At 39.6% G+C, this 25,487-nt stretch overlaps 2 protein-coding genes across 3 annotated transcripts in view; one reads left to right on the forward strand and one right to left on the reverse strand.

Moving 5' to 3' along the window:
* LOC122010388 (PTI1-like tyrosine-protein kinase 3) overlaps positions 1 to 20,180 on the forward strand; it is a 44,119-nt gene extending 23,939 nt beyond the window's left edge. The window contains exons 2-9 of one of the 2 annotated variants that reach the window (XM_042566904.1): positions 219 to 347; positions 1,203 to 1,456; positions 1,614 to 1,740; positions 1,899 to 2,172; positions 18,954 to 19,086; positions 19,252 to 19,338; positions 19,493 to 19,644; positions 19,977 to 20,180. In XM_042566904.1, coding sequence (XP_042422838.1) covers positions 254 to 347; positions 1,203 to 1,456; positions 1,614 to 1,740; positions 1,899 to 2,172; positions 18,954 to 19,086; positions 19,252 to 19,338; positions 19,493 to 19,633 — 1,110 coding nt within the window. In that variant the 5' untranslated portion in view covers positions 219 to 253 and the 3' untranslated portion in view covers positions 19,634 to 19,644; positions 19,977 to 20,180. Of the gene's footprint in view, positions 1 to 218; positions 348 to 1,202; positions 1,525 to 1,613; positions 1,741 to 1,898; positions 2,173 to 18,953; positions 19,087 to 19,251; positions 19,339 to 19,492; positions 19,645 to 19,976 lie in introns of those variants that run through there. The other variant, XM_042566905.1, reaches the window with a different exon arrangement.
* A 1,139-nt stretch (positions 20,181 to 21,319) lies between these two features.
* LOC122010390 (tyrosine-protein phosphatase DSP5-like) lies at positions 21,320 to 24,285 on the reverse strand. Its single transcript, XM_042566907.1, has 5 exons — positions 23,547 to 24,285; positions 23,363 to 23,456; positions 21,994 to 22,048; positions 21,850 to 21,893; positions 21,320 to 21,755 (listed from the first exon to the last, which is right to left on the reverse strand). The coding sequence occupies exons 1-5, from the start codon at positions 23,747 to 23,749 to the stop codon at positions 21,525 to 21,527; spliced, it is 627 nt and encodes a 208-aa protein (XP_042422841.1). The 5' UTR covers positions 23,750 to 24,285; the 3' UTR covers positions 21,320 to 21,524.
* Between the last annotated feature and the right edge of the window lie 1,202 nt (positions 24,286 to 25,487).

Below are 25,487 nucleotides of genomic sequence, written 5' to 3' on the forward strand. Positions count from 1 at the left end.
TAGTTGAGCCTAATTGACCCAATATGTACTTTAACCCATCACTCTCCTTTCATATTGCTAGTTTTCTGCAAAATCTGCTAGGATGAATTAAGTACCTCAAGCTTAATTCCCACTTAGTCTTTTAATGCATATCGACAAGTTATTGTAGTCATAATGGTTCTTAACATCTTAATCTTAACATGATTTATTTTGCTACTCATTCCACAATGCATATTTAGCTTGTAAAAGAGGAATAAACAAAAGAAAGCATAAGATGCGTCGCTGGCTATGCTGCTCTAGTCGCTTTTCTGGTTCGTTCCATGGTTATGACAAGGATCTCTTGCCAACTGAAACAGATGACATGTATGGTATGTTCTTTAACCTGTTGAAATGATTCACATAACTTGTTTTTATTTGAAGTAAACTAGATTTTTCTTTAGTCATGAAGCTCTAGACTTTACTTGTTTTTACTATTGTGGTCTTACTGGGTTACACTAAGTCTAACTAGATATTGGCAAGTTGATCTTAATAAAATATAGAAACTTGACCATATGCATTATGAGAAGTGTACAAGACATGTTTTATCACATGAAATGAAACAATATAACTTGTGATGAGCATATGAAATTATTAGCATAGTTTAAATGTGATTACCTTTTCAAGGATAAGTTGTTCCCTAAAACTTTCCATAATTTGCATTTAAATTGTGAAGTTCATAGGTGGGAGAACCTTCACGGTTATAAGATACATGAAGTTTCTCCTAAATGTCATAAATTTGATTTAGCCTCTATATTTAATGTGAATTGCAAAGAGGCCGAAATACATGCTTTCATTTTCTGTTGCTTAATTTCACACCTTTTTTTATAAGCACTTTTGATGCCATAATTTTTATCATGGATACCAAAACCACAATATCAAATGTTTTGTTGCCTGTTGTATATTCACCAATAAGGATATAGAGATGCATCAAACTGTTTGTATACTATACCCTTAATGATTATATTAGAGATGTACGGAGGATAGTGACCATAACTTGTAATAAGCACTACTTTATATAGCTTTTGGAACATTCATCTCCAAAATCTAGCTAGCCATTGCTTCCATTTGATATTTTCTGATTTGATTTGATAATTACTTACATTTGTGTGCAACTCATTTTAACTCTTCTGTGTCCTGTGTTTTTTCTATTAGATCAGCTGATGATTTCCTCTTTTCTTATTCAGGAATGCCAACAAGTTCAGAATACTCTGCCGTTCCCAAAAGTGATCCCCTAGAGCCACCACCTCCAATTGAAGCTTCTGTATTCACATTGGAAGAATTAAAGGAGAAGACTTATAATTTTAATTCAGAGGCTTTGATAGGTCAAGGATCATATGGAAGAGTGTATTTTGCAGCTTTGGATGATGGAACGCAAGTAGCCTTAAAGAAACTTGATTCTACGGCAGAGTCCAAGACCAATACTCATTTTCTGTTTCAGGTGTGCATGCTAATACTGATAAGAATGCTTTTACCCGCATCTGTTTTTGCAGATGGTGGACTTTGCAGGTTGGCAAGCAAGTCTAATTTTTATATATATTGCTGTTTTGTCACTTGGGCTTAGGCAATTACTCCATTTTCTTTCTAAAAAAAATTAGGTATCTATGGCTTCAAGGTTGAAGCATGAAAACTTTGTGGAATTGCTGGGTTATTGTGTTGAAGGAAATTTCCGCTTGCTGGCCTATGAATTTGCAGCAATGGGTACTTTGCATGATATCTTGCATGGTATGCCAAACATTTTGCATCTTTTTTCATGACATTTTACATGGTATGGCATACATATTGCCTTTTTCTTTTTAAAAATAATATTTCTGATTTTATTGGCAATTTTTATGTCCATTGAACTTCAAGGAACAAAGATTTCAATCTTTTTTGATTTATAGGTAGAAAGGGACTGGAAGATGCACACCCTGCTCCACCACTTGACTGGATGCAGCGCGTGAGGATAGCAATTGATGCTGCAAAAGGGCTGGAGTATCTTCATGAGAAGGTTCAACCTTCTATAATACATCGGGACATTAGATCAAGCAATGTACTTTTGTTTGAGGACTTTAAAGCCAAAATTGCAGATTTTAACCTCTTAAATCAGTCACCTGATATGGCTTCTCGTCTGCATTCAACACGCGTCCTTGGGACTTTTGGTTATTATGCCCCAGAGTAATTGCACAACTCAGAGCCTCTTAGTTGTTTCAATTTCGAATTTAATTTATGTTTAGCATGATTTACTTTGTTTCTTTGGTAAGGAGATGAATCGTAAAGTGTTTTTTTTTTAAAGAAATTAAAAAGTATTTGAATATTGAACATGAATTTACCAGCTTCATTGAAAGGGAGTGCATATATGGCTATAGAATACCTGCAAAATATCTACAAAAGGGACTGTTGCTAGCAGCGGTCCTATATAAGTGGCAAAATAACATTACAGAGAAACGAGTGTTTTACTGCTGTATGCCGTCAATGATGCAATTGCCTGAGTTTTACTATGAAACACATTGAAAATGTTTGTTAAACTTGGCTGTATGTTGCTGATGTTAGTTGTCTTATTTCCCTAGTCCACTATAGATTCATACTCCTGCTTGTTAAATAATAGTTAAATAAACAATGGCCAAAGGTTGTGATTTAAACATGGGAAAGAGAGATGGAAAGCTATTTCATTTCTCTTAAATATAATTATTCTTCTTAGAGGATTTAAGACTCAGTATGTGACTTTGAACAGAGAGACAACAAAATCAAGGAAATTTTACTGATGGGTGCTTGAAAAGCCCAAGCTATTTGGCTACTTTGATCTACACAGATGGCTTTGGGAATCAGCTCATGTAGCTCATAGAAGTAGGCATTTGGGCCAAATTTGGCCTATGTGCGGTCCATAATGCTGAAGGGTTGTAGACTTGTAGTTTGATGATTTTATAATGGACTTAAATCACTATTATTGTGTGCTTTTCTCAGTGTTGTAAATGACGTAGGTGGTGGTGGTGGCAGGGGCAGTCACCGCCAACCACCTTGGTTGCCTAGACGGTTGATTTTTGTTACTATTTTTTATACATAACATTATAAATAATCATTATTCTTTATAATATTTACTTTTAATAAAATATTATATATATATATATATAATGAGATAATTTTATTAGGCTTTAATTAAGTCTATTTAAATTATCCCAATCATAGCTAGGAGTTGATTAAAATTATTAATCTAAAGGTATTTAATTAAACCCTAACTTACAACTTACCCGTGTACCCTGTTTCAGCCAGGCGATGAGTCCGACACCTTGTCGAGATTACACAATGAGTTTAGACGCGTCGTTGGCCATTGGGACCGCGTGACGCTTTTGGACACATTGCTAGGCTCAAACGATGGCGACACGTCCAGACTCGTCGCAGTGACAAAACGACGGCTGCGACGATGCGGAAAGAGGTGAATTACCACCTAAAGAATTGCTTTAGGCAAAGGCGGTGTCGTTGATGTCTGCTTCGTTCGCCATTTAGAACATTGGCTTTTCTTAAAGGTAGTGTTTTGGAGACTAGGAGATGCCTTGGGATGTGTTTGGAGGCTTTAGGATACGATATCATGGTTTAAAATCTCAAGTTGTGCAGAGGTTTCGATCCCGGACATGAACGATACAGTTTCGGTATCGTATCGTGCTGTTCCAATATAGTTTCGATATTTTTTAAATATAAAATATATTAACTTAAAATAAAAAAAATTAATCTAAATATTTAAAAATTTTAAAAAATAATTATATATATATATAGGATAATTTTATTAGGTTTTAATTAAGTCTATTTAAATTATCTCGATCATAGCTAAGAGTTGATTAAAATTATTAATCTAAGTATTTATGACGAATCCAGATGCGTCAAAGTGTGCTGGCACCTAAGCCGTGCTTGTGCCGGTCCGCAGGTGAAACTTGATGTTTTGCCTTTATCGGGTGAAACAACTCGAGATTTAAATCCATGTACAATATTGCTTGTACAAAGAACTTTTTTCTTCTTACAGGAATATTTTCATGTCACAGGAGCATTGGAGTTAAAGTTTTCCACTTTTCTCTATTTGTGTAGAATAGTCTAAATAGATAGATCAAGAAGGACAATATATAAAGTGCAGATATATGCACCACGCTAAGCTACCATATAGACAAAGATATCATCACGTGGTGTAAAATTAGGCATAGAGGATTTTGTGAAATAAAATAGGGCACTATTCCCTATTGTAACTTCTTATTATAATAAACAAGATACAAAAATTATAGAAAATATTTCTACTAGACAACTAAATAGAAAATGCCACATAAGAGCTTAAACATGTGAACCTCTGTTAACACACTGTCTCAAACTATATTTATTGTACCCATCTTGTATATAAAGGAATTGAATAGTTTGCCACATAAGCCCTTAGTAAATGCATCCGGTTGACTCCTTGAATTTTATAGCTAATTTTTAGGCTATGATCATCTATTTTTTCTTTGAAAAAGAATGATTCAACTTCAATATATGTGGTATGATCATGTTGGACTGGATTATGAACAATGTTAATAACTACTTTATTGTCACAATGTAGCAACAAAGACCTTTCAGAGAAGATGAATATGTTGCATAAACCTATGAAGCCATAAAAGTTTACAAACTCCTTGTGCCATAGCTCGTGTTCTGCTTTAGCACATGACCTAGTAATCACACTGTGTTCTGCTTTAGCACATGATCTAGTAATCACACACTGTTTTTGCTTCTTTAAATTACTAGATTTTTGCCAATGAAGACACAATATCCAGAAGTAGATTTTTTATTATTAGATCTTGACCAATTAGCATCAATTTATGTTTCTATTCCCAAATGACCGTTGTTTAAGTAGAACAATCCTTTATCAAAACTAGATTTGAGAAATCATAGAATCCAAATAATGTATGAAGATATATAGGCTAGGGCTATGCATAAATTAACTTAATATACTTACTGCATAGGCATGGCAAATCATGTATAAGAAAGATAAATGAGTGCTCCGACCAATTTTTGATATTGATCAATACTATATATTTATTAGTCTATAATTGGCTTCAATGAGAGTATCTGCAACTTTATAGCCTAGCATTCGTGTTTCATTTAGTAAGTCGAGAACATTTTTTTTAAGGAATAAATATGTCTTTTTTTATCAGCAACATCTATATAAAAAAATATCTTAGTTGATCCAAATTTTTAATCTTAAATTTAGTAGTCAAATGCTTCTTTAGTCTAGTCATCCTAGTTATCTCTTCTTGATTGTCACTTGGTATAAAAATAGTAATCTTACTATTGAGATTTGGTGAACATAATGTGGCATGCATTTCTTTGCTCGTAGCCAAAAGTGATCATTGCTTTACTGGATTTGTCAAATAAGCCTGAGGTGACTATCTCAAATCATATAAAGCCATATTTAAGTGACAGACCCTACCTTCCCTTCATTTTTTACAAGAAAAACCTGGTAGGATTTCCATATAACTTCTCTTCTAACTTGCCATGGAGAAAGACATTTTTGGCATCAAATTACTGAAGGCCACATCCAAGATTAGCAGCACAAGATAAGATAAGAGAACATTTACTCTTAGCAACAGGTGTAAAAATTTCTTGTTAAGCAATTCCGCAGGTCTAGGTGAAACCCTTTGCAACCAATTGAGCCTCTACCCTCTCAACATAACCATCTGCCCTATGCTTCATTATAAATACCCACTTACATCCTACTGGCTTTTTGCCCAAAGGTAGGTCAACAAGTTCCTAAGTTCCAATTTTAACTAAAGCTTTCATTTCTTCCATCATGGGATCATTAACAGCTTCCTTCGACCCCTATGGTATAGAGATAGAATGCAAGGAAGACAAAATAGGAAGGAGACAATGAGTCATAAGAAGCAAAATTAGAGATAGGATGTTGAGTACATGATCTAATATCTTTCCTAACAGCTATTGGAAGATCAAGGTCATTATTACAAGAATAATGGAAAGGTGTTTCAGTAGATAAATCATGAGCAGAAAGAAGTGGATTATCTAATTCCACATGAGTTGAGTTCAGGTATAATGTTTGACCATGTAGAGGGTTATTGTCACAGGGGTAAATTTTCACCTTTGAAAACTCCTGCGCGGCAGTCAAGTTCCACACTTGATTCAACCTCCGAGTTGCACTACCAATGTGCTAGAGAATGCACAAGCCACGCACAAAGAAGACAAGCCAACGTACAGGAAAACTCCCAACCTTTTGTATTCACAAACAAAGGATTACAAGTGATTCTCTTGGCAGAATGCTCATACAATCTCTCTTGTGTCTTGCCTTTGCCACACCCTTGCCTATTTATAATGCATAGGCAGGGTTGGTTTGGCAGTTTACAAGCAGTTGCATGGCAGTTGGCTCAACTGCCATGTCACATGTCCCAAACTGCCAGCCACCTCGTTGCTGCCTTGGCGCCATGTCAAAGCCAGCAAACACCCCAGTGCTTAGCCCATGGTTCTGCTTCACGGGCTTGGGCCGAAGTAGCCCCTTTTGCTGCATCCTTCTGTATGCTGCATTGCATGCACCCGCTGCATGCCATGGCTCACGATTTCTCCGAGCCATGCTTGGCCAAATGCTCCGATTCTGCGCGTCCGCTTCTGCGCATCTGTTTGCCACCATCAAGTCGACCTCTCGCTCGACTTGTGCTTGGACAGTGCCCGCGCACTGCCATATGTCCACCCGCTGCTTGGCATGTCTTGCGCACATGCCCATTATGCTGGATCCAATGAGCAACGAGCCAATCCTTGTGCCCAGCCATGCCATCGAGTCTAAGGGGCTAACAAACCACCCCCACCAGAAGAAGTCGACGCCCTCGTCGATTGCTTCTGTAAGTATGCTTGAATCTGCTTCTCGAATTGCCACAAAGTAACATCTCTTTCCCATGTAGCCTCTGACTTGGGTTTTCCTTTCCACAGAACTAAGAATTCTGTCCTTTTATTCTTTTTGCTCATGCCAAATGTTCTATGGTTCAGGATCTTCGCAACATCATCACTGAATTGCTTTCTTACAACCGACGGAGCTCTCTTGGTACAACTTCTTGATGGATCCATGTCATCTGCATGATATTTCTTCAAGAAACTTACATGGAATGTAGGATGTACCTTTAGCCTTTCAGGCAAGTTCAGCCAATAAGCCACATTCCCAACCTTCTCCACAATTTCGAAGGGTCCGTCATACTTAGCAATTAGCCCACGGTGAGCATTCTTGCTGCTTATTCTCTTCCAGATTTGAGGAGTTAGTTTCAGTAATACCTCGTCCCCAACAGAGAATTCCAAAGGCCTTCGTTTCTTATCAGCATACTTCTTCATCCTTCTAGCCGCTTTTCTTAAACTGTCTTGGGCTTCCTCAAGCAATTCCTGCTTTTCCCTTGCATATCTGTAGGCTGCAGGGCATTTTCCTCCAGACTTTTGCTTGGCTATCTCCATAGGAGTTGTTGGCTGCTCGCCTAGCACTATTTCAAATGGACTCTTTTCCGTTGCTGAGGACTTATGCAAATTGTAGCAGAATTGTGCACTGTCCAGCAACCCCAACCAGTTCTTCTGACTTGCTGTCACATAGTGCCGCAAGTATTCTTCAAGCACATGGTTAATTCTCTTAGTTTGCCCGTCCGTCTGCGGATGATTTGCTGTTGAAAATTTTAGGTCGGTCCCCATCATATTGAACAAGGCAGTCCAAAATCTCCTTGTGAATCGAGTGCCCCTGTCACTCACAATGTCATTAGGCAAGCCAAAGAACTTTACCACATGACGGTAGAATAATTCCGCAGCAACATCCGAGGGGCAAGCCGAAGGAGCCGCAATGAATATGACATATTTTGAGAATCTGTCCACCACCACCATGATGGAAGACATGCCGTCCACCTTCGGGAAGCCACTGATAAAGTCCATAGAAACAGAAATCCAAGGTTTCTCCGGAATGGGCAGCGGCTGAAGTAGTCCTGCCTCCTTTTTTTCTTTCTGTCTTGTCTTGTTGGCACACAAGACAAGTTTTGACGTAAGCTTCTATGTCGTTCTCCATCTTTGGCCATATGTAAGAACGACCCAACAAAGCCAGCATCCGCTCGACACCCAGATGTCCAACCCATAGTGGATCATGAGTTTCTTTAAGTAACTCTTTCCGCAAACCACCCGCTGCAGGCACAAAGACTCTCCCCCCCTTGTAGATTAGGAGATCATCCTCGATCCAGTACTGCCGAATAACCCCGTCTCTTACTTGCTGCACCAACTTCCCATAAGTTGTGTCACTTGCAGCAACAGCCTTTATCCTGTCCAACATATCAGATTCTACTCTTGAGATAGAGTAGAAAGTAGCAAAAACTTCCTTCCGACTCAATGCATCAGCCACTTGATTGTGCCTTCCAGGTTTGTGCTCCCAAGCAAAGTCGTATTCAGCCAAGAACTCTTGCCAACGGACCTGCTTAGGAGACAATTTCTTTTGTGTTGCAAAGAAGGTGTTAGCAACATTATCAGTTCTGACCAAAAATCTTGTGCCTAGCAAGTATACCCGCCAAACTTGTAGGCAATGCACCACTGCCACCATCTCTTTTTCATGGGTAGAGTACTTCTGTTCTGCAGCATTGAGTTTTCTGCTTTCGAAGGCAACGGGATGGCCTTCCTGCACCAACACGCCGCCTATGGCTTGATCGGAAGCATCAGTATGAACTTCGAAGGGCAATTCGAAGTGCGGTAACCGCAATACAGGTTCAGATGCTATAGCCGCCTTCAATTTTTGAAATGCTTCCTTGCATGCATCTGACCATTCCCACCGCATGTTCTTCTTGAGGAGGTCTGTCAATGGAGCAGCCTTCTTTGAATATCCAGTGATAAACTTGCGGTAGTAGTTTGCCAAACCCAAGAATGACCGTAGTTCTGGAATAGTTGAAGGAATCTGCCACTCAACAATGGCAAGCACCTTCTTTGGATCCATCCGCACATGGCATTTGCTGACCATATGTCCCAAGAACATAACTTCTTGGCTAGCAAATTCGCATTTCTCTTTCTTTACGAAGAGTTGATGCTTCCTTAGCCGCTCGAGCACCATCCCCAAGTGCTCCAAGTGCTCTTCCAAGGACTTGCTGTAGATGACAATATCATCCAAGTAAACTACAACGAAGTCATCAAGGAAGTCATACAGCACCTCATTCATCAAATTGCAGAAAGTTGCAGGGGCATTGGTCAAGCCAAAGGGCATGACCAGAAACTCGTAAGATCCATAACGAGTTACACAAGTTGTCTTTGCCTCGTCTCCTTCCGCAATTCTTACTTGCCAATATCCCGATCGCAAGTCAAGTTTCGAAAACCATGATGCCTTGCTCATTCTGTCCAGCATATCTTGCACCAGTGGAACAGGGTACTTGTTTTTCACCGTTGCTTTATTCAATGCCCTGTAGTCCACGCACATTCTTAAGCCACCATCTTTCTTCTTCTGGAACAGCACCGGTGCACCAAAAGGAGCCTTTGATGGTCGCACATAACCGGCCTCCAACAATTCGTTCAATTGCTTGCGTAGTTCCGCAAGTTCTAAGGGAGACATGCGGTATGGCGAACTTGCAGGAGGGATAGCACCAGAGATCAACTTGATTTTGTGGTCGACATTTCTCCTTGGTGGTAAGCATTTCGGCAACTCCGAAGGCATCACATCTTCAAATTTTAACAGAATGTCTTGAACACCCACTAGATATTCAGCATTCTGATATGGTTTCGCATCGATCAAGGCCGCCAAGTAGGTTGTCTCGCCCCGCTTCAAGCCTTTCTCCAATGATATGGCCGATATGATGTTGTTCTTCCCCTTGTTTTGGCCATTTCCGTAAGGATGCACAGCGGGGATGAAGCACGGATTGGACTCTTGCATTACCATCACTTCATCCAAGTGAGGAATAGGCACCGTCTTCGTCTTTCGTAAGAAATCCATACCCAATATGAGTTGGAAATCTTCAAGTGGAATTACCATCATATTCGCTTTCCCCACCCAAGCACCAACAGTTAAGGGTACGTTGTAAGCCATACCCACGACTGCTTGCGCCTTAGACTTGATGTATCTTGGGCATTTGCTTACTGAGAGCCCATATTCTTGCACCAGTTTGGCAGATACAAAGGTGTGAGTGGCCCCTGTATCCACCATTGCATTTGCACTTTTCCTGTTCACCATCACAGAAATATGCAGGAGTTGCGAATGAGCCCGCACTATGTCCTCTGACATATTGGTTAGTAACTCAAGGGACTCATAAGCAACGACAGTATTGAGTAATTGTAAAGGGTTGACAAGTGTAGCAACTTCCTGTTCATAGTCATCCCCTTTGTCACCCAACAGGAGGGCGTTTAACTTCTCGCGCTTCGGGCAATCCTTGGCAAAATGGGGGCCGTTGCATAAGAAACAACCCTGATTCTTCAAGTTATCTTTCCCTCGAACCGCCGAATGTTCTACTTTTCCTTTGCCATGGTTGTTCCCCGAATCCTTCTTTTTAGCATCCTTCTTGCTTTCCTTCTTCCAATCTTCTTTCTTATCCTTGCGGACAAAATTGGACTTGGAAGATGAAGACACATTCAGATTTTCCTTGCTCATGCGAAGGTCCACCAAGGCATCAACAGCAATTGCACTAGGCAAATCCCTCACGTTTTGCCTACGAAGTTCAACCTGCGCCCAAGGTTGTAAGCCATACAAGAAATTATACAGTTTGTCCTCCTCGGACATATTCTGAATGTCCAGCATCAAAGAACTAAATTCTTTGACATAGTATCACACATAACCACTCTGTTTGAGACGTTTTAAGCCGTCGTGCGCAATCCAGGAAGTATTGCCAGGAAGGAATTGGTCCTTCATTTCCTTCTTCAACCGATCCCACGTATCAATCTTCTGTCGGCCCGCATTTGCATCATCTACCATGCGAGTCCGCTACCAGAGTTTCGCATCGCCAATAAGGTACATGCTAGAGATTGTTACCTTCTCGGTTTCAGGCACTTTGGCAGCAACAAAGTACTGCTCCATGTCCCACAGAAAGTTCTCGAGTTCCTTGGCACTCCGTGTGCCTCCGAAAGACTTTGGTTCAGGAACTCTCACCAATGGACATTGAGGCACCGCTTCGGAACTAGAAGCCATTGCTCTTCGCAGAACAATGATTTCATAGCGACGATCCTCGTTGTTCTTCCGTATTTGCGCCATCTCCTCCATAAGAGATTCTTGGATATGCTCCATACTTGCTTCCAAGGTGAGGACCCTTGCAACCAGATCGCAAACATCCTCTCCATTCGGTACCGCACCAAGCAAGGCTTCCACAGAAGAAAGCCTTTCCCTTAGTTCGTGGCTACCACCAGCCATGAATCTGGGCTCTGATACCAGTTGCCACACGGGTAAATTTTCTTTGAAAACTCCTGCGCGGCAGTCAAGTTCCGCACTTGATTCAGCCTCCGAGTTGCACTACCAATGTGCTAGAGAATGCACAAGCCACGCACAAAGAAGACAAGCCAATGTACAGGAAAACTCCCAACCTTTTGTATTCACAAACAAAGGATTACAAGTGATTCTCTTGGCAGAATGCTCATACAATCTCTCTTGTGTCTTGCCTTTGCCACACCCTTGCCTATTTATAATGCATAGGCAGGGTTGGTTTGGCAGTTTACAAGCAGTTGCATGGCAGTTGGCTCAACTGCCATGTCACATGTCCCAAATCGCCAGCCACCTTGTTGCTGCCTTGGCGCCATGTCAAAGCCAGCAAACACCGTGCTTAGCCCATGGTTCTGCTTCACGGGCTTGGGCCGAAGTAGCCCCTTTTGCTGCATCCTTCTGTATGCTGCATTGCATGCACCCGCTGCATGCCATGGCTCACGATTTCTCCGAGCCATGCTTGGCCAAATGCTCCGATTCTGCGCGTCCGCTTCTTCGCATCTGTTTGCCACCATCAAGTCGACCTCCCGCTCGACTTGTGCTTGGACAGTGCCCGCACACTGCCATATGTCCACCCGCTGCTTGGCATGACTTGCGCACATGCCATTGTGCTGGATCCAAGGAGCAACGAGCCAATCCTTGCGCCCAGCCATGCCGTCGAGTCTAAGGGGCTAACAGTTATCCATGATAGCATCATCATACCATAGGAGATGAGGCTCATCCAATCTCCCTATTGCCACATCTTTGAACTTGATCCCCATCCAGAATTTTAGCATTATTTCATGCTCTTCTTGCCCACTATATATAGGCAACTCAAGTATAGGTTGAGTCACCTCTTCCACTGAAGAGGTGACACAAAAAGTAACAACTATACTCGTATAAAATCTTTTAGTGGGTGGATGATAATTTTAGTAACAAAATACCTAACAAAAACACATTTCAAGGCTCTAGGATTAAGTTTTCTCTAGCGTGTTTATGCACACAACAAACGCACACAAATATTTTTGGAGGATAATGTAAGTATTACTGCCTCGAATAAGTTTGACCAAACGTATTAAATCCAAGGTTTGAAAGGCATATTGATGAGGTAGGCAACAGAAAGTACTACATCCTCTAATATACTTTAGGGGCATTCATTGTGAACATAAGAGCCTTAACAACATCTAGAAGATGTCTATTTTTCCATTCAAAAATACCATTTTAGGTTGTAGTATTAACACAATTGGTGTGGTGTATGATCCCATGAGTGTCTAAATAAGTACTAAAGATCTCTATATATTCAATACCGTTATTAGTTCATAAAATTTTCACTTCAGCACCAAAGTGTATACTAATCATTCTATGGAAGACTAAAAACAGAGGAACATTTTTTGCGTGCATTAGGTATACCTATATCTTCCCATAATAATCAATAAAAGTCACAAATCATTTATAACTAGATAAGGAAGCTATCAGGTTGGGGTCCTACACATTAGAATGAATCATCATGATCATGAAGGGAACAATTTTTTTATTTTTGATAGAGGATATGAACTTCTAGAATGTTTTGCAAGTTTACAAGCATCACAAACTAAGATTTTCGCACTACACTGTTTAAATAAGCAACAATAAAGTTTTTTCAATATAAGGAAAGAAGGATGTCCTAATCTCCTATGCCATTGAATAATTTGGTGATGGGCAAATCAAATTCACCTAAAAAAGAGTGACATTTGAAATGAGGTACTTCAACCAGTCGATATAGGTCATCATGTGCGCTACCATAGTCAATCATTTCTCAATGCTCAACTATTGACACAGTGAGAAGGGAGAAATTCAATTTTTACAATTTAAATCCCTTGTAAGAGCATTAATAGATAGAAGATTCTGTAAAAACAAGGAATATGCAAGACAAAAGGCAAGTTAATGGAAAAGTGTAGTTTATAGAACTTTTTCAGACAACTGGAAGCAAAGACTATATGGACTTTATCTTGGCCTGAACAAGAAGAATAGGAGAGAAAATTTGTACGAGCACTAGTATATCGTCTGATGTTCCAAAATCTAAAATCCACAAGTTATCAAAATAACATGGATATTTTGGATAGAATGACTAGTATTAAAGGATGAACATGGTATACCTAAATGTAAAAGATGAGAAAGTGTAGCTGTGGTGGAAGGAGACTCAAGTGTTTCCATAAGGAGCCCGAGAGTTTGAAATTCCTCGTTGAACAATCTATCAGAAGGATTTGTTTCTCTTGGAAGCTCAGTATCAAGAGTTTTAGAAATGTGAGCTTGAGGCCATAGACTACCAACTTTTTTTCCACCTTTACCACGTATTGGATGAGCATGAAATTTTCAGCATGTGTCCTTGGTATGTGTTGATTTTCCACAATACTCATACTTTCTATCTTTCTATTACTTTGATATCCTCCCTTTATAGATTCACCTCTAGTTGCATTACTTTTTATAGTTATGGTAGATGAGTCAACAAGCCTCCTTGCTTGGTCAACAGAAATAATTACAACATTGCAACATTTTGTCTACTCTCTTCCTGCTGCAAATAGCTATATGCTTGCTGTAAGGAGGGAAAGGGATCATGCCCCAAAATTAATATTCTTATTAATACATTATTCAGTTCTGCCAAAACATCACACACACACACACACACACACACACACACACTCTTTTAATTAATTTATAAACTTTAGTGTATTAGCTATACAGGATGCTTGAAAATCTTTAGTCATCTTGCCATAAGCCACTAAGTTACATGTGAGCATTATTACCTGATTGGGAGTAAGTCTAAGCAGTTGTATTCCAAATCTTCTAAGCTGTAACTAGGAAAAGATAACCTCGTGCAAACTATGGTTGCATTGACCATGACATGGTGAGAGAATTCTCTGACTCCCATTTTCTAAGTCCAAGATTAGTAATATATGTTTTTTTTTCCTTTATTGATGCAGCCTTGTAATCTCATGGCTTGAATGAATATCATGTTGCCCCCAGGGTGTAGCGCAGATGGTAGGCGCATGACATCTCTAGCGTAATGGTCGGGGGTCGATTCTTAGGAATTGACGACCTAGTGTTTACTCCACCATGCGCCTATGGCCTGTGTACCTACATGTACCTCCCTCCATATCCGTGGGGCCGACACTAGGGGGGTCGCTAGGGTAGCGGATCTACCTTGAATGAATATCATGTTTGATCGCAACCAGGTAACGTAGTTTCTTCTATCTAATTTAATTGGACTAATTTAGAGAGAAGTGTTGTCATAAGGAGCTATAATTTTGTTGTCACCATGTTCATCTATGGTAGTAGAAGACCTCTCCTTTTCGTCAGACACCTCCAGGTGTCTTATAGCGGAGGCGCTGGGGCGAGCGAATCGCCTTTTGCCACCAGGAAGACAAATTGAACTGCTCACTAAAGCCCAAGCAGGAAGAGAAAAGAGGTCCACTTTTCGACTGTACAACCGAAAAGGAAGATAGATTTCATTGTTGCTATTGGAAGATAGGATCAACGGAAGCAGTCGTTGCCTCTGATACGAGGTACTGCTGCTCGGTGTAATCAAGACTTTACCAACCCAAGCACACCTCTCTAGCTGCTGTTGTCAATACTTGAAAGATGACGGAGAGAACGAGGTTAAGGTTAGCAGTCCTTTAATGGTTGTTGATACGGCGAATAAAGTGGGACCTCGGGTCGGGGTCGAAGTCAAGAAGGCCGGTTGACGTGGCGGTCAAAGTCAAAAAGGGGTCAACACACGGGATTAGCAAGGCCATTTGGTTCGGTCGAGTGTTCTAGCCAATTGGACTGCTGGGCCGATCGGACCCCGAGTCTCTCAGAGTCAATGAAAGTTGTATTAGTGACATTCAGAACTGAGTCAGGTGTCTCCGACGAGTGCTCCGGTCGATCGGACCATAGGTCCAATCGGACATGCTGGACACATGGCCCTATCAGACCAGACTCTTTACACAAGTATAAGGGTCGAGTGAAGATTGAGCCTTCGAGAAGGTTGTCATTCTTTAGCTGACCGGATCCCATCCACAAGTGGAGGCCGATCGACTCACCATGTCGAAGGCCCATCAATCCAACGACCTAATATTCCCTTTTGGCGTTTTGTGTAACGATTGTCAGAGAACTAAGGGAATATTCCTTGTGCTGTGTGTGCAAGGTAGCTTCTACCCTGTAAAACATAGAAATGGTGGGCCCATTTTTGGAAAGTTGTCAGAATGTCAAAAGGGTCAGTCCTATTTTAGTAATGCATCAAGATTCGTGCGGAAAGGAAAAGTAACACTATATAAGGGGTCTCCATCTACCGACGCAAGTACGCAAACGCTACGTTATGCAACCTAAGGTGTTTAGATTCCATTGTTCATTTTCCACTGTGCATTGCATTTCCTCTCGGCCACCTATTTGAAGCGTCGGAGTGCCTGCGTTGGAGACCCCTCCCTAGCCAGTTGCCGACACTTTTTTCCTCTACTTTTTGTTTTTGACACGCATGATCGCTTGACGCGCCTTCGATTTCCACCTCAGAGTCTTTTCATGGTCAACACCAGAGCCACCCTAGTGCACCATCTTCTCTGATTTCATATAGGATCAAAGTTGACATCGTCTGTCGGAAGCTTCGCCTAAATCTGAAGCGTGAAGATGGAGGAGACTGGATGATGATTCACTACAATTACTTTGCCGTAGGAAGACTTGGAGTTGCTAATAACCGCCTGAGCGTAGAAGTCAGTGTAGCAGTAGCAAGCAACGACTGGGTGCCCTTTGCTAAACGACTCGGCTGTATCAATGATGGGCCCTCACACCGAGGGACCTGAGAGGAAGGGCCGACTAGGTTCCAACCAATTCCTCCTCCTACCAGCTTTGTGCAAGTGCTTGCGCAGCTGATCAGCTTGCCTTCAGTGCCGCTCTCCCCGATCGCGTATAGGCTATTGCTCTTCACACCATTTGATGATATGGGCCGAGTGGAAAGGTCCCAAGAATCATCTTCTAGAGACGTGCCTGCTCGGGATCTTGGAAAGGGAAAAACCCCAATGGCCAGCAGCTCCCCCGAGTGGATAAGTATGTCGTTCTCCCAAGAAATTTTGGAAGACAAATCGCTGAGTCATTTCCGACCGTTAGCGATATGAGAGTATGGAGGAGCGATCGACCCGAAAGATTATCTACTCAAATTTGAAACGCAGCCATCCTTCATTAATACACTGATGACACCAATTGTCGAGTGTTCCTTACTACTCTTTCCGGCTCGACATAAAGACGGTCAACTAGCTTCCTGCCGAGTCCATTTGTTGATTCAAGAATTTCCGCAAAGCATTCCTCCACCATTTCCCAAAGTACCAATGCACCATCTTCTCCGATGTCAGACAGGATCAGTTGTGATAGGAAATACAACTAGGGTTTGTTGTATAGCATATACAGATAGGTATAGAAAATTTTATGAAGAGAAAATAGAACATTATTCCCTACTCCAGTTAACTCTCCTTTATAATAAACTTAAGATACAAAAAGTTACAGGGGTACCCCTACTATACAACTAAATAGGAAATAATAACTAAAAGATATGCACTCCTATCAACACAGCTTTATGGCGGATAACATATTTTATAGACACTAGATTTAGATCTTCAAGCCTGTGGTTTAAAGGTAAAAAAATCTTATTCCTAATGGTGGGAGAGCAGTCTCCACTCCGTGAAGAGTCCAAGTATCATAAATTAACTATGATGATGGATTACACTTTGGTTTTTATCAGGAAATATCGTATTACTGATTAAATATGGTTAGCTTGAACAAAATGTGATGCCTACTGATATTTGATAAAGTTCAAGAACTCAATTGGAAAATTATTAGTGCAATTATGTTCCAAGCATGTAGCATTGCATGTAATTTCGATGTTTGGACCATGTTTAAGTTAGATATTCTTTGTGGTCTATATGGCATGTCAAAAGTGCAGGTGCAGGTATTAGATGCTAGGCAAGGAAGTCCAAGAAGGTTGAGGTCTTGAGGATAGTATTAGATGTTAGGCAAGGAAGTTTAAGAAGGTTGAGGATTGAATTCTTGATGGAAGTGAAGTATGAGTAGGTAAGATAGACTGGATGCTAGGCATGGAAGTTCAAGAAGGTTGAGAATCAGATTCTTGGTAGTGAGGAAGCCCTAGTGGGTAAGAGGTGACTAAATGTTGGGCAACAAAGACCCTAAGACGAGAAGACTCTCGGCACATTAAGTGAGAATGAGATATGCTGAGAATGAGAGTCCTTAAGTGATTGTAACCCTTAAAATGTGGGTAGGATTCAAAGATAGGTGAAACCTGATCATTAGGATGATCGAGTCATAGTACAATCGTCGACTGATACGAGGTAACAATCGATTGGTGTATATGGAGAAGTGAAAACCAACTAATACAAGGTAACAATCAACCAATGTACATGGAGAAGTGAAACCCCCTAATTCACATGATTCCATGTTTGTTCTGGGTTTGTTTGATAACAGTCCACTAATAGAGATTGAACAATCAACTGAAGATACCATAAATGATGACAAGGTTTGTGGTTTTCGACTCAGTCGACTTCATGGCATATAGATCAATCGATTGACGAAACCAAAGTCATTTAGAATTTGTGGTTTAGTATGGGAGCAAATAAAAAGTTTGCCATCAATAGGTGCAGTGGACTCATTATTGTAGAGCAAACAAATTATTTGCGAGTCAACTACAATAGTTGACTCTGGTTAAATTCGAGTAAATAGAATCATCTTTGCAAGTAGACTATGGAAGTTGACTATTTGCTAAACAATTGATTGATCCTTGCCAAAGAGTTTATTAATGAGGATCTCAAAAATATGATGTACGTCAACTTTCAGATTTTGACTAAATCAAGCGGAGTAGTTGACTGATGACGAGTGAATTGTAGAGAACTTGCTGGATCTGTCACTTCATATAAAAGCACGAGTTAGGCTTCGTCTTTGTCAAAACTCTGGCAACATAAATGATAAGCCTTCAATTCCAGCGCTAAAAAACCTCCAACAGGCTTGTAATCTTGAAAATCTTGTTCTTGTTGTCTTCCCTGTTATTTACTTCAAATTTGTAAATGGAAGGGGTTTCTTTCCTCGGTGGTGCTGAAAAGAAGGATAGAGGTTTTCAGAATGATCCACTGATGGATCATATGCTGTGGATGTAGCGGTTCCTAGAGGGACTGTCAACCAAAACTGGTTGTCTCTTTTGTTGTTTTACTGTTTCCGTTGTGCATTAACTTCTTGTAGATACAAACACTAACAAAGAAAACCAAAATTAGCTGCTGATATCGATCCTACAAAAATGAATTGGAACCTTTTCTTAAACTAAAGCAATTGAAGTTACCAAAAATGATTGAATCCAATTCTGATGTAAAAATAGATTGCATGTTTTTCACCTTCATCAACTCTGTTCTTTTATGCTATTTACCAACAGGTAGAGATTCTGTTCCTTTTCAAACTAATAAGTAAATCTTATATGAGGTACCTTTACAAAGGTATCTTTTATGTAGATATACTTATGCAGTTGCATGTATTCTTTGAGTTAATGCCTCCAAATCTTCCTCAGGTATGCTATGACAGGCCAATTAACACAGAAAAGTGATGTGTATAGCTTTGGTGTTGTACTTTTGGAGTTGTTGACTGGCAGGAAGCCAGTTGATCACACAATGCCTAGAGGGCAGCAGAGTCTAGTTACTTGGGTAAGGTTTTTCCCTTCCCATAGACAGTTACTTTTCATTCCATGAACTGTTGTTTGTCGGTTCCAACTTTGTGATGAACTTGTATTTTCCAAAGCCATATGCTATTTCACATTTAATCATGCTCAGCAATAATCTGCCATTATGCATCTTCTTGCATTAATGTAGGCAACTCCTAGATTAAGCGAGGAAAAGGTGCTAGAATGTGTAGATCCAAGATTGAAGGGAGAATATCCACCAAAGGCAGCTGCAAAGGTCTCCTGTCTGCTAATGTTCTTTTCTTGATTTGCATGTTTGATTGAGTTGTTTCACCTTATTATGCTCTTTTGATTCAGTAAAGTAGAGTAGGTTTTTCCAGGACTCAGTCTATAATACAGGATCCTAGTGAAGCATTTTTCCATTTCTGCAGCTTGCTGCAGTGGCAGCTCTGTGTGTGCAATACGAAGCTGACTTCCGTCCTAATATGAGCATTGTTGCTAAAGCACTCTCTGCTCTTGGTAATAAAACGGCTCCTCGACCATCAGCAGTAGCGCAAACTCCAAATTCTTGATGACTACAATGGTAACTATACGGACAAATTTCAGTATGCTTTTCCTATCTTTTCTCTTCAACATCATTGTCAAGGTGATGTTAGCCTCGGCTATTTGAGGTCGGCAAATCAAAATCTTATCCATACATCTACCCTACCGTTGAGGTTGATACAAGATATATCAGTATAATATTTGGTTCATTTCGCCTTTGATCATCTTTTCACTTTCAACTTTAATTGATTCAACTCGCCTAATGACAGTAATTGTTGATCGTACTTGCTTTGTTTTAGTCAAGTAGCATACCTTACGTTGTTGAATATCAAATTCCTATCCAGATTTGCCAATTTGCTTTCTCTGATTTAGGGTGATACTCCACAAAGTTCTGCGGTATCGTTGTGATTCCATGCTGCCTGTCCACTGTATTGTCAGAGAGAGCTAACTCCAATTGTGAATGTCACAAACAGACAACAATGAAATGTGTACAATAGCAATGCTACCTTGCGTGGTTGTGTTAATTTATATATGTTTTGTGGTCATATCTATTTGCTATACTCTAATGCTACGAATGAAATTGATCGAAAGTAAAATAAAAAATATATTTATTTATTTGTCTCATTGAATAAAATAAATGAATCGTTTTCATATCTAAGTTTGGTTAGTCAGAATAACATAAATAGACAAGAAATAAATCTCTATTGGCTTGTTTAGTCTATGTGGCTCATCCAACTCACTTGTTTAGTCTGTGGCTTATCCAATTTTTAGGAGAACTGTTATTTCAAACTTATTTTTGAAACCAAAAGTATTGGACCTATTCCATGAGAATGTTTGGCCAATAGAATTTTCTATCAACCAAACACATCCTTGGGGTGTGTACACTCGAAGAGAAGTGAGATGTGTAGAAAGATCTTTCACAAATAGAAAATTATGATGAATTAATCTCTAAATATTTAAGTATAGTTATGAAAAATACCATATTAATTACTTATTAATAGAGAAAACATCATATGGTGGGAAAAAAAATTCCACCCATTTTGGTTGGGTGAGTTTTGGTGATTTTTTTTTTTCCGAGTAGATGTGTTGTGCTTTGATGTTTAAGTTAGGTTGATATATTAAACAAATCAAATTTGACTAGATACTTGATATTTGATGAAATTCAAATGGGTTCAAAATTGATTGAACATCATTTAGTAAGCGAAATATTCAACAATTTTATCTAGGATGTCAAGGCAAACCAAAGTGGGATCGGATATAATGAGGTGATGTAGCCTTTGGGGTTACGACGTACAGATAGATAGGTCCTTCAAGTCATTAACTAGGCATCTAATATTTGAATACTAGCTGCAATATAGATGACAAATCTAAGAACATGACCATTGGAATGAGCCTCTGTGAGTGCTCCTCAATTTATTAGTAAATGGTCTATAAAATTTTTTTATAAAGCTGAATTGTTATCTTAATGATTAATCGGTTCAAAAAGTTACATGCTTGAATTAAAAGTAAAAAGAAAAAAAAAAGTTGCCATGCATACTGCATATTGAAATGGGCTGATGTGGATTTTCTCAGCGATACCTATAAGTCCTACTTTTGATGTGCAAATGAAAATTTATTCAAGATTCATTCGACAAGATTCTCAAGAAACAAAAAGTAAATCTATCAAAATGTCAAACTTTCTAGACAATGACAACTCTGCCTCATGAAATGGAGTATTTAAACCTACAAAACTTCCCACCAGGGGCTTCTCATATCAATTGCCAAGGACAAATACAAGAAGAAAAAAATCCAACAGCGAGAAGTTTGAGCAGACTCTTGGCGCATGCTCCTTCTAGTCAAGACAAGATAAATCAATATCTAATTCTAAGTTACACCTCGCAATCTCTCTGCACATTTGAGGTATGCTACTACCTTGCAAATTCAAGATATCTTTTGGTAAACAAGGCGCCGAGCCTGGTGGCCAGAAAAATGGTACCGGTATATTATCCCAAAAACACACTCCATCATCTGTGAAATATCAAATTTCTCAATAAAGACCATGTCTGATGGCCGGGCCTTGGTGGATGCAAATTTTACATATTCTTCGTGCACAGAGGTCATGCACCAGTTTTGTAATCTCCTGAAGCAGCCTACGACGCAACCAGTCCGGTGCTGAAAAAGAATTAAAAGAAAACAATTAACGGTGAGCGTTAAGATTCTTGAACTACAAGTGAGAAGCATACAGAGACAAGACCTATTTCGATACCTTTCCTCTTTTGCAGTGTATCAGAATTGGATGATTCCTTGCATCTGAAACAACACAGGCAATGCAAGCATCTTTTAGCTAATTGCAAAATTTATGAATAGTAGGAAGACCTAACAATAAACTGAGCTAAGATAAAATCATTACCGAGCAAGACTCTGAGAGCCTCCATGATGGTATAACTAGAATCATTTATGGACTCCTGCATATGCAGAAAAATGAGGTGAATTTTCGTATTCATTGACAAAGATACATATGCATGTTACAATTGCTTTGGCCTGAAAAACAAAAAAAAAAAAGAAAAAAAGATAGAAACGCACACACATACATGATATGAGAACTTACTCAACCAATTGAAAAGAAATGCATTAAATTTCATTCCAAGCATAGAAAACCAAAGATGGCATTTGCACTCAAGATCAACTGATTTTTCGTACCACTGCTTACAAAATGTTCTTTCCTATTGTCAAGTATTACAGCACGTCGCTCCTTGTAATTTCTGACTGTATTTGACTACCAGTTTATTTCTCCAACGAATGAAATGAACTCAAAATTTCTTGATGGTTGTACAAAAGAATCATCAAATACTGATACCAAATACAGACGTGAGATGCATCAAGAACGAAATTGAAGAGCTAGGAATATCAACAGACTCCAGCATACAGTCCATATGCCTTTACTTCATTTAGTTGTTAGGGTTTGATCTGTTTAGGGAGTCGCAGGTTATATCTCACTTGCTTATTAGGTTATCGATTGCCATCTTAAAGAACTAACTGCTTCTATGCAAACAATAACCAAGGCCAACAGTTTCATAAGGTTAAAATACATAACAAAGCAAAGGTGTGCCAGCTTAAGAAAGTAGAGAAGGTAATAGGATCAAAGAATAGATTTGACAACTAAAATGATCATTGAAGCAGGTATACATGTAAAATCAAGCAGACAGTTTGGGAGATGCGAATGGAGATCTCTCCATCATATCATATATAGAAATCCTGAGCATATATATCTTCGACTTAAAGAACCGACCATCTTGATAAAAAGATTTGGCAGAAAATTAAAAAGGTGCTCCTAATTATCCATATCGTCAAAAGACCATCTCTCTTTTAAAAATGATCAAAACAACACCCTACACATAATTTGATACCACCTTGGAGTAGCTTTGACCAAAGTTGGAGCATAAAGGGGTATTTCTAGTATCAAATTAAGAAGGTTTTGTTTTGATAATTTTTGAAAGAGGAGCACCCTTTTGACGATATGGATAATTAGTTGATTTTCTGCCAAAAAATTTCCATTGTGTTTGAGACTAAGCACAGACAAGAAGATGGTACTAAAGCTCTAATGCTGTTTGGTACATTCTTGGTTCTCACAGCTATGAATCTCAGCAAAATACATGACACAAGACTGCTAGTTGGGTGTCTCCATAAGCTAAATTTCTAGTATTTGAAATTAGGGTTTGTACTGATACTGTAACAAGGGAAGGAAAGGAAATGAAAGAAAAAGGAAGAAACAGAAGTACCCTGCTCCCTTCGATCCCAAACTGGAAGAGCCGAATCCCGTGTGATCTGACGAACTCAGCATTCTCCTCTGAGTATGGATCCGGGCACAAGCACCTGCAGAAAATCCAGGCGCAATGATCGAAAACCAAGTTCATACTTTGAACGAGAGCAGAAGGCATAAAAAAGAGGAAGTCTCTCTCTCACACGATGGATCGCAGCTCGAGAGCCTCCAAGAAAGGGAGGGAATCGGCGGCAGGGAACCCCGAGCGGTAGATGCCCCTGTCTACTACCCCGAAATTGGGAGGCGGAAGCAGCATCACATCCTCCACGGCGCTCCTCGCTAGGGTTCGCAAACACTGTGGCGATTGCCGTTGCTCCTCCAGCACCGCTGCGAGTTCCAAGATCATGTCTTTAGGGTTTCTTGGATGGACTTGCGCATTGTGGGAAGAAGGGGATTTTGTATGTTTTTGGGGATGGCCGGTGAGACTTTTGCCGCGGTTTCTTGGAACATTCGGAAACGGCGTCAAACTTCAACGTACCAAGTCCGCCATGGTTGAACTTTGAACTTTGAACTTTGAAGACGACCGATCAAGTTCTATCGCCATTTTTTTAATTGAAAGGCAAAAAAAAAAATCGGATGATGATGATGATGATGATGGGTCACCTCCTCGTGCATGTAACTACACTAACGCTTCTTCTCCCTCAGCTTCAACACACCGCATCTTGCGCCATGAATAGTCTTCGTCGGGAAGCTCGCCGTCCACAATCCTAGCCGGAAAGTTCACATCTGCTACCAACAATGTCGAGCTACAACTCTTCGTTGGCGCCTAGCAAGGACTAACTCTTAGGCCTTAGCGTCTTCCCGCGTTTTGATGGCAAGCGATGCAGAGCTCGAATGGGTTAGACGTCGAAGATGCCTTCCTTTGGAAGATTATTGAGACAGTACCTCCGGGCCTGGTAGAAATGACGCGTCACACTTTTTATATTTATCAAATCACGGACCTTCCATTGGATGGGAGCCCAGGGTGAGATCGTCATGGCCCCTTCAGCGAGAGTTATTGTTGAGATGGATTATAATTTTTTTTATTGATCAGATGGATTAAATCATATATTAAGAATGTAATATATATCATGAGGATATCATAATTATCCGATCGACGAAGAGATACAAAGACACATTATTTTCGAGACAGAGAATCTCAACTCCTTCAGCAAGGTCACCTGTTCCGGAAGTATTTGTCACAGTAAGTGACTTGTATAAGTTCGGGAAGTATTGAGGTGTATTCTTTACAAAATATAGGTATATACCAGACTCGTTTTTAACTTTTTGGTCAAAATTTATGAGCTTTCATTGAATTTATGTTTTTTTTTTCACAAATTTAGCGTGACATTTTTTTTTATCGTAGTTTAAGTTGTGAGTGTTATTAAAATGGCATCCGAATGCCTATATTTGTCAGGGGACCAAGATGAGATCAGGGTTTAGGGTATAAGAGATCCGAACTGTCCTTTGTATAGAAGATATCAGATATCCAATGAAGCAATTTATATTCGTTGAAATTGATGTCAAGATTTATTGAAACAACTGCTAATACAGGTACCAACTAACTGCACCAATCTATAAGGATAAATCATGCACCTTCCATGTACATATTTATCAAAGTCACTATATCCATGGTGGCAAAAGACGAATATGCTCGTCCCCAGGACCCCCGTCAATCCGTCCCAGGACCAACACGGAGCCGAGATTCGAACACTAGACCTCATGATGACAACACCTCATTCGCTAGCCACTAAACCCATCCGAAAAGACAGAGTCACTATATCCGTGAACAAAATCGAGTTGGTATTTAGATGATAAATTATCCAATGAAAATATAGATCGAATCCTTAGGAAATAATGATTCGAATCATTCGAATCACGTATGATACATTACATCTAAATTTAAATTACTTATGATATTTGATCGTCCGTAAAGATATATCTTCTAATTTATTTTAATGGTAAGTGAAAAATATTGATAGGAGAATTTATTGGATTGTAAAAATTAGATATTTGGATTATCAGAAACATTTATCTTAGTCATTGCAACACATTTAAAATCTTAAAAAATAGATTAAATTATAGTGGATTTTAAAAGCATTACT

Source organism: Zingiber officinale, chromosome 8A, assembly GCF_018446385.1.
Source record: "Zingiber officinale cultivar Zhangliang chromosome 8A, Zo_v1.1, whole genome shotgun sequence".
In the NCBI taxonomy this organism is placed as follows: domain Eukaryota; kingdom Viridiplantae; phylum Streptophyta; class Magnoliopsida; order Zingiberales; family Zingiberaceae; genus Zingiber; species Zingiber officinale.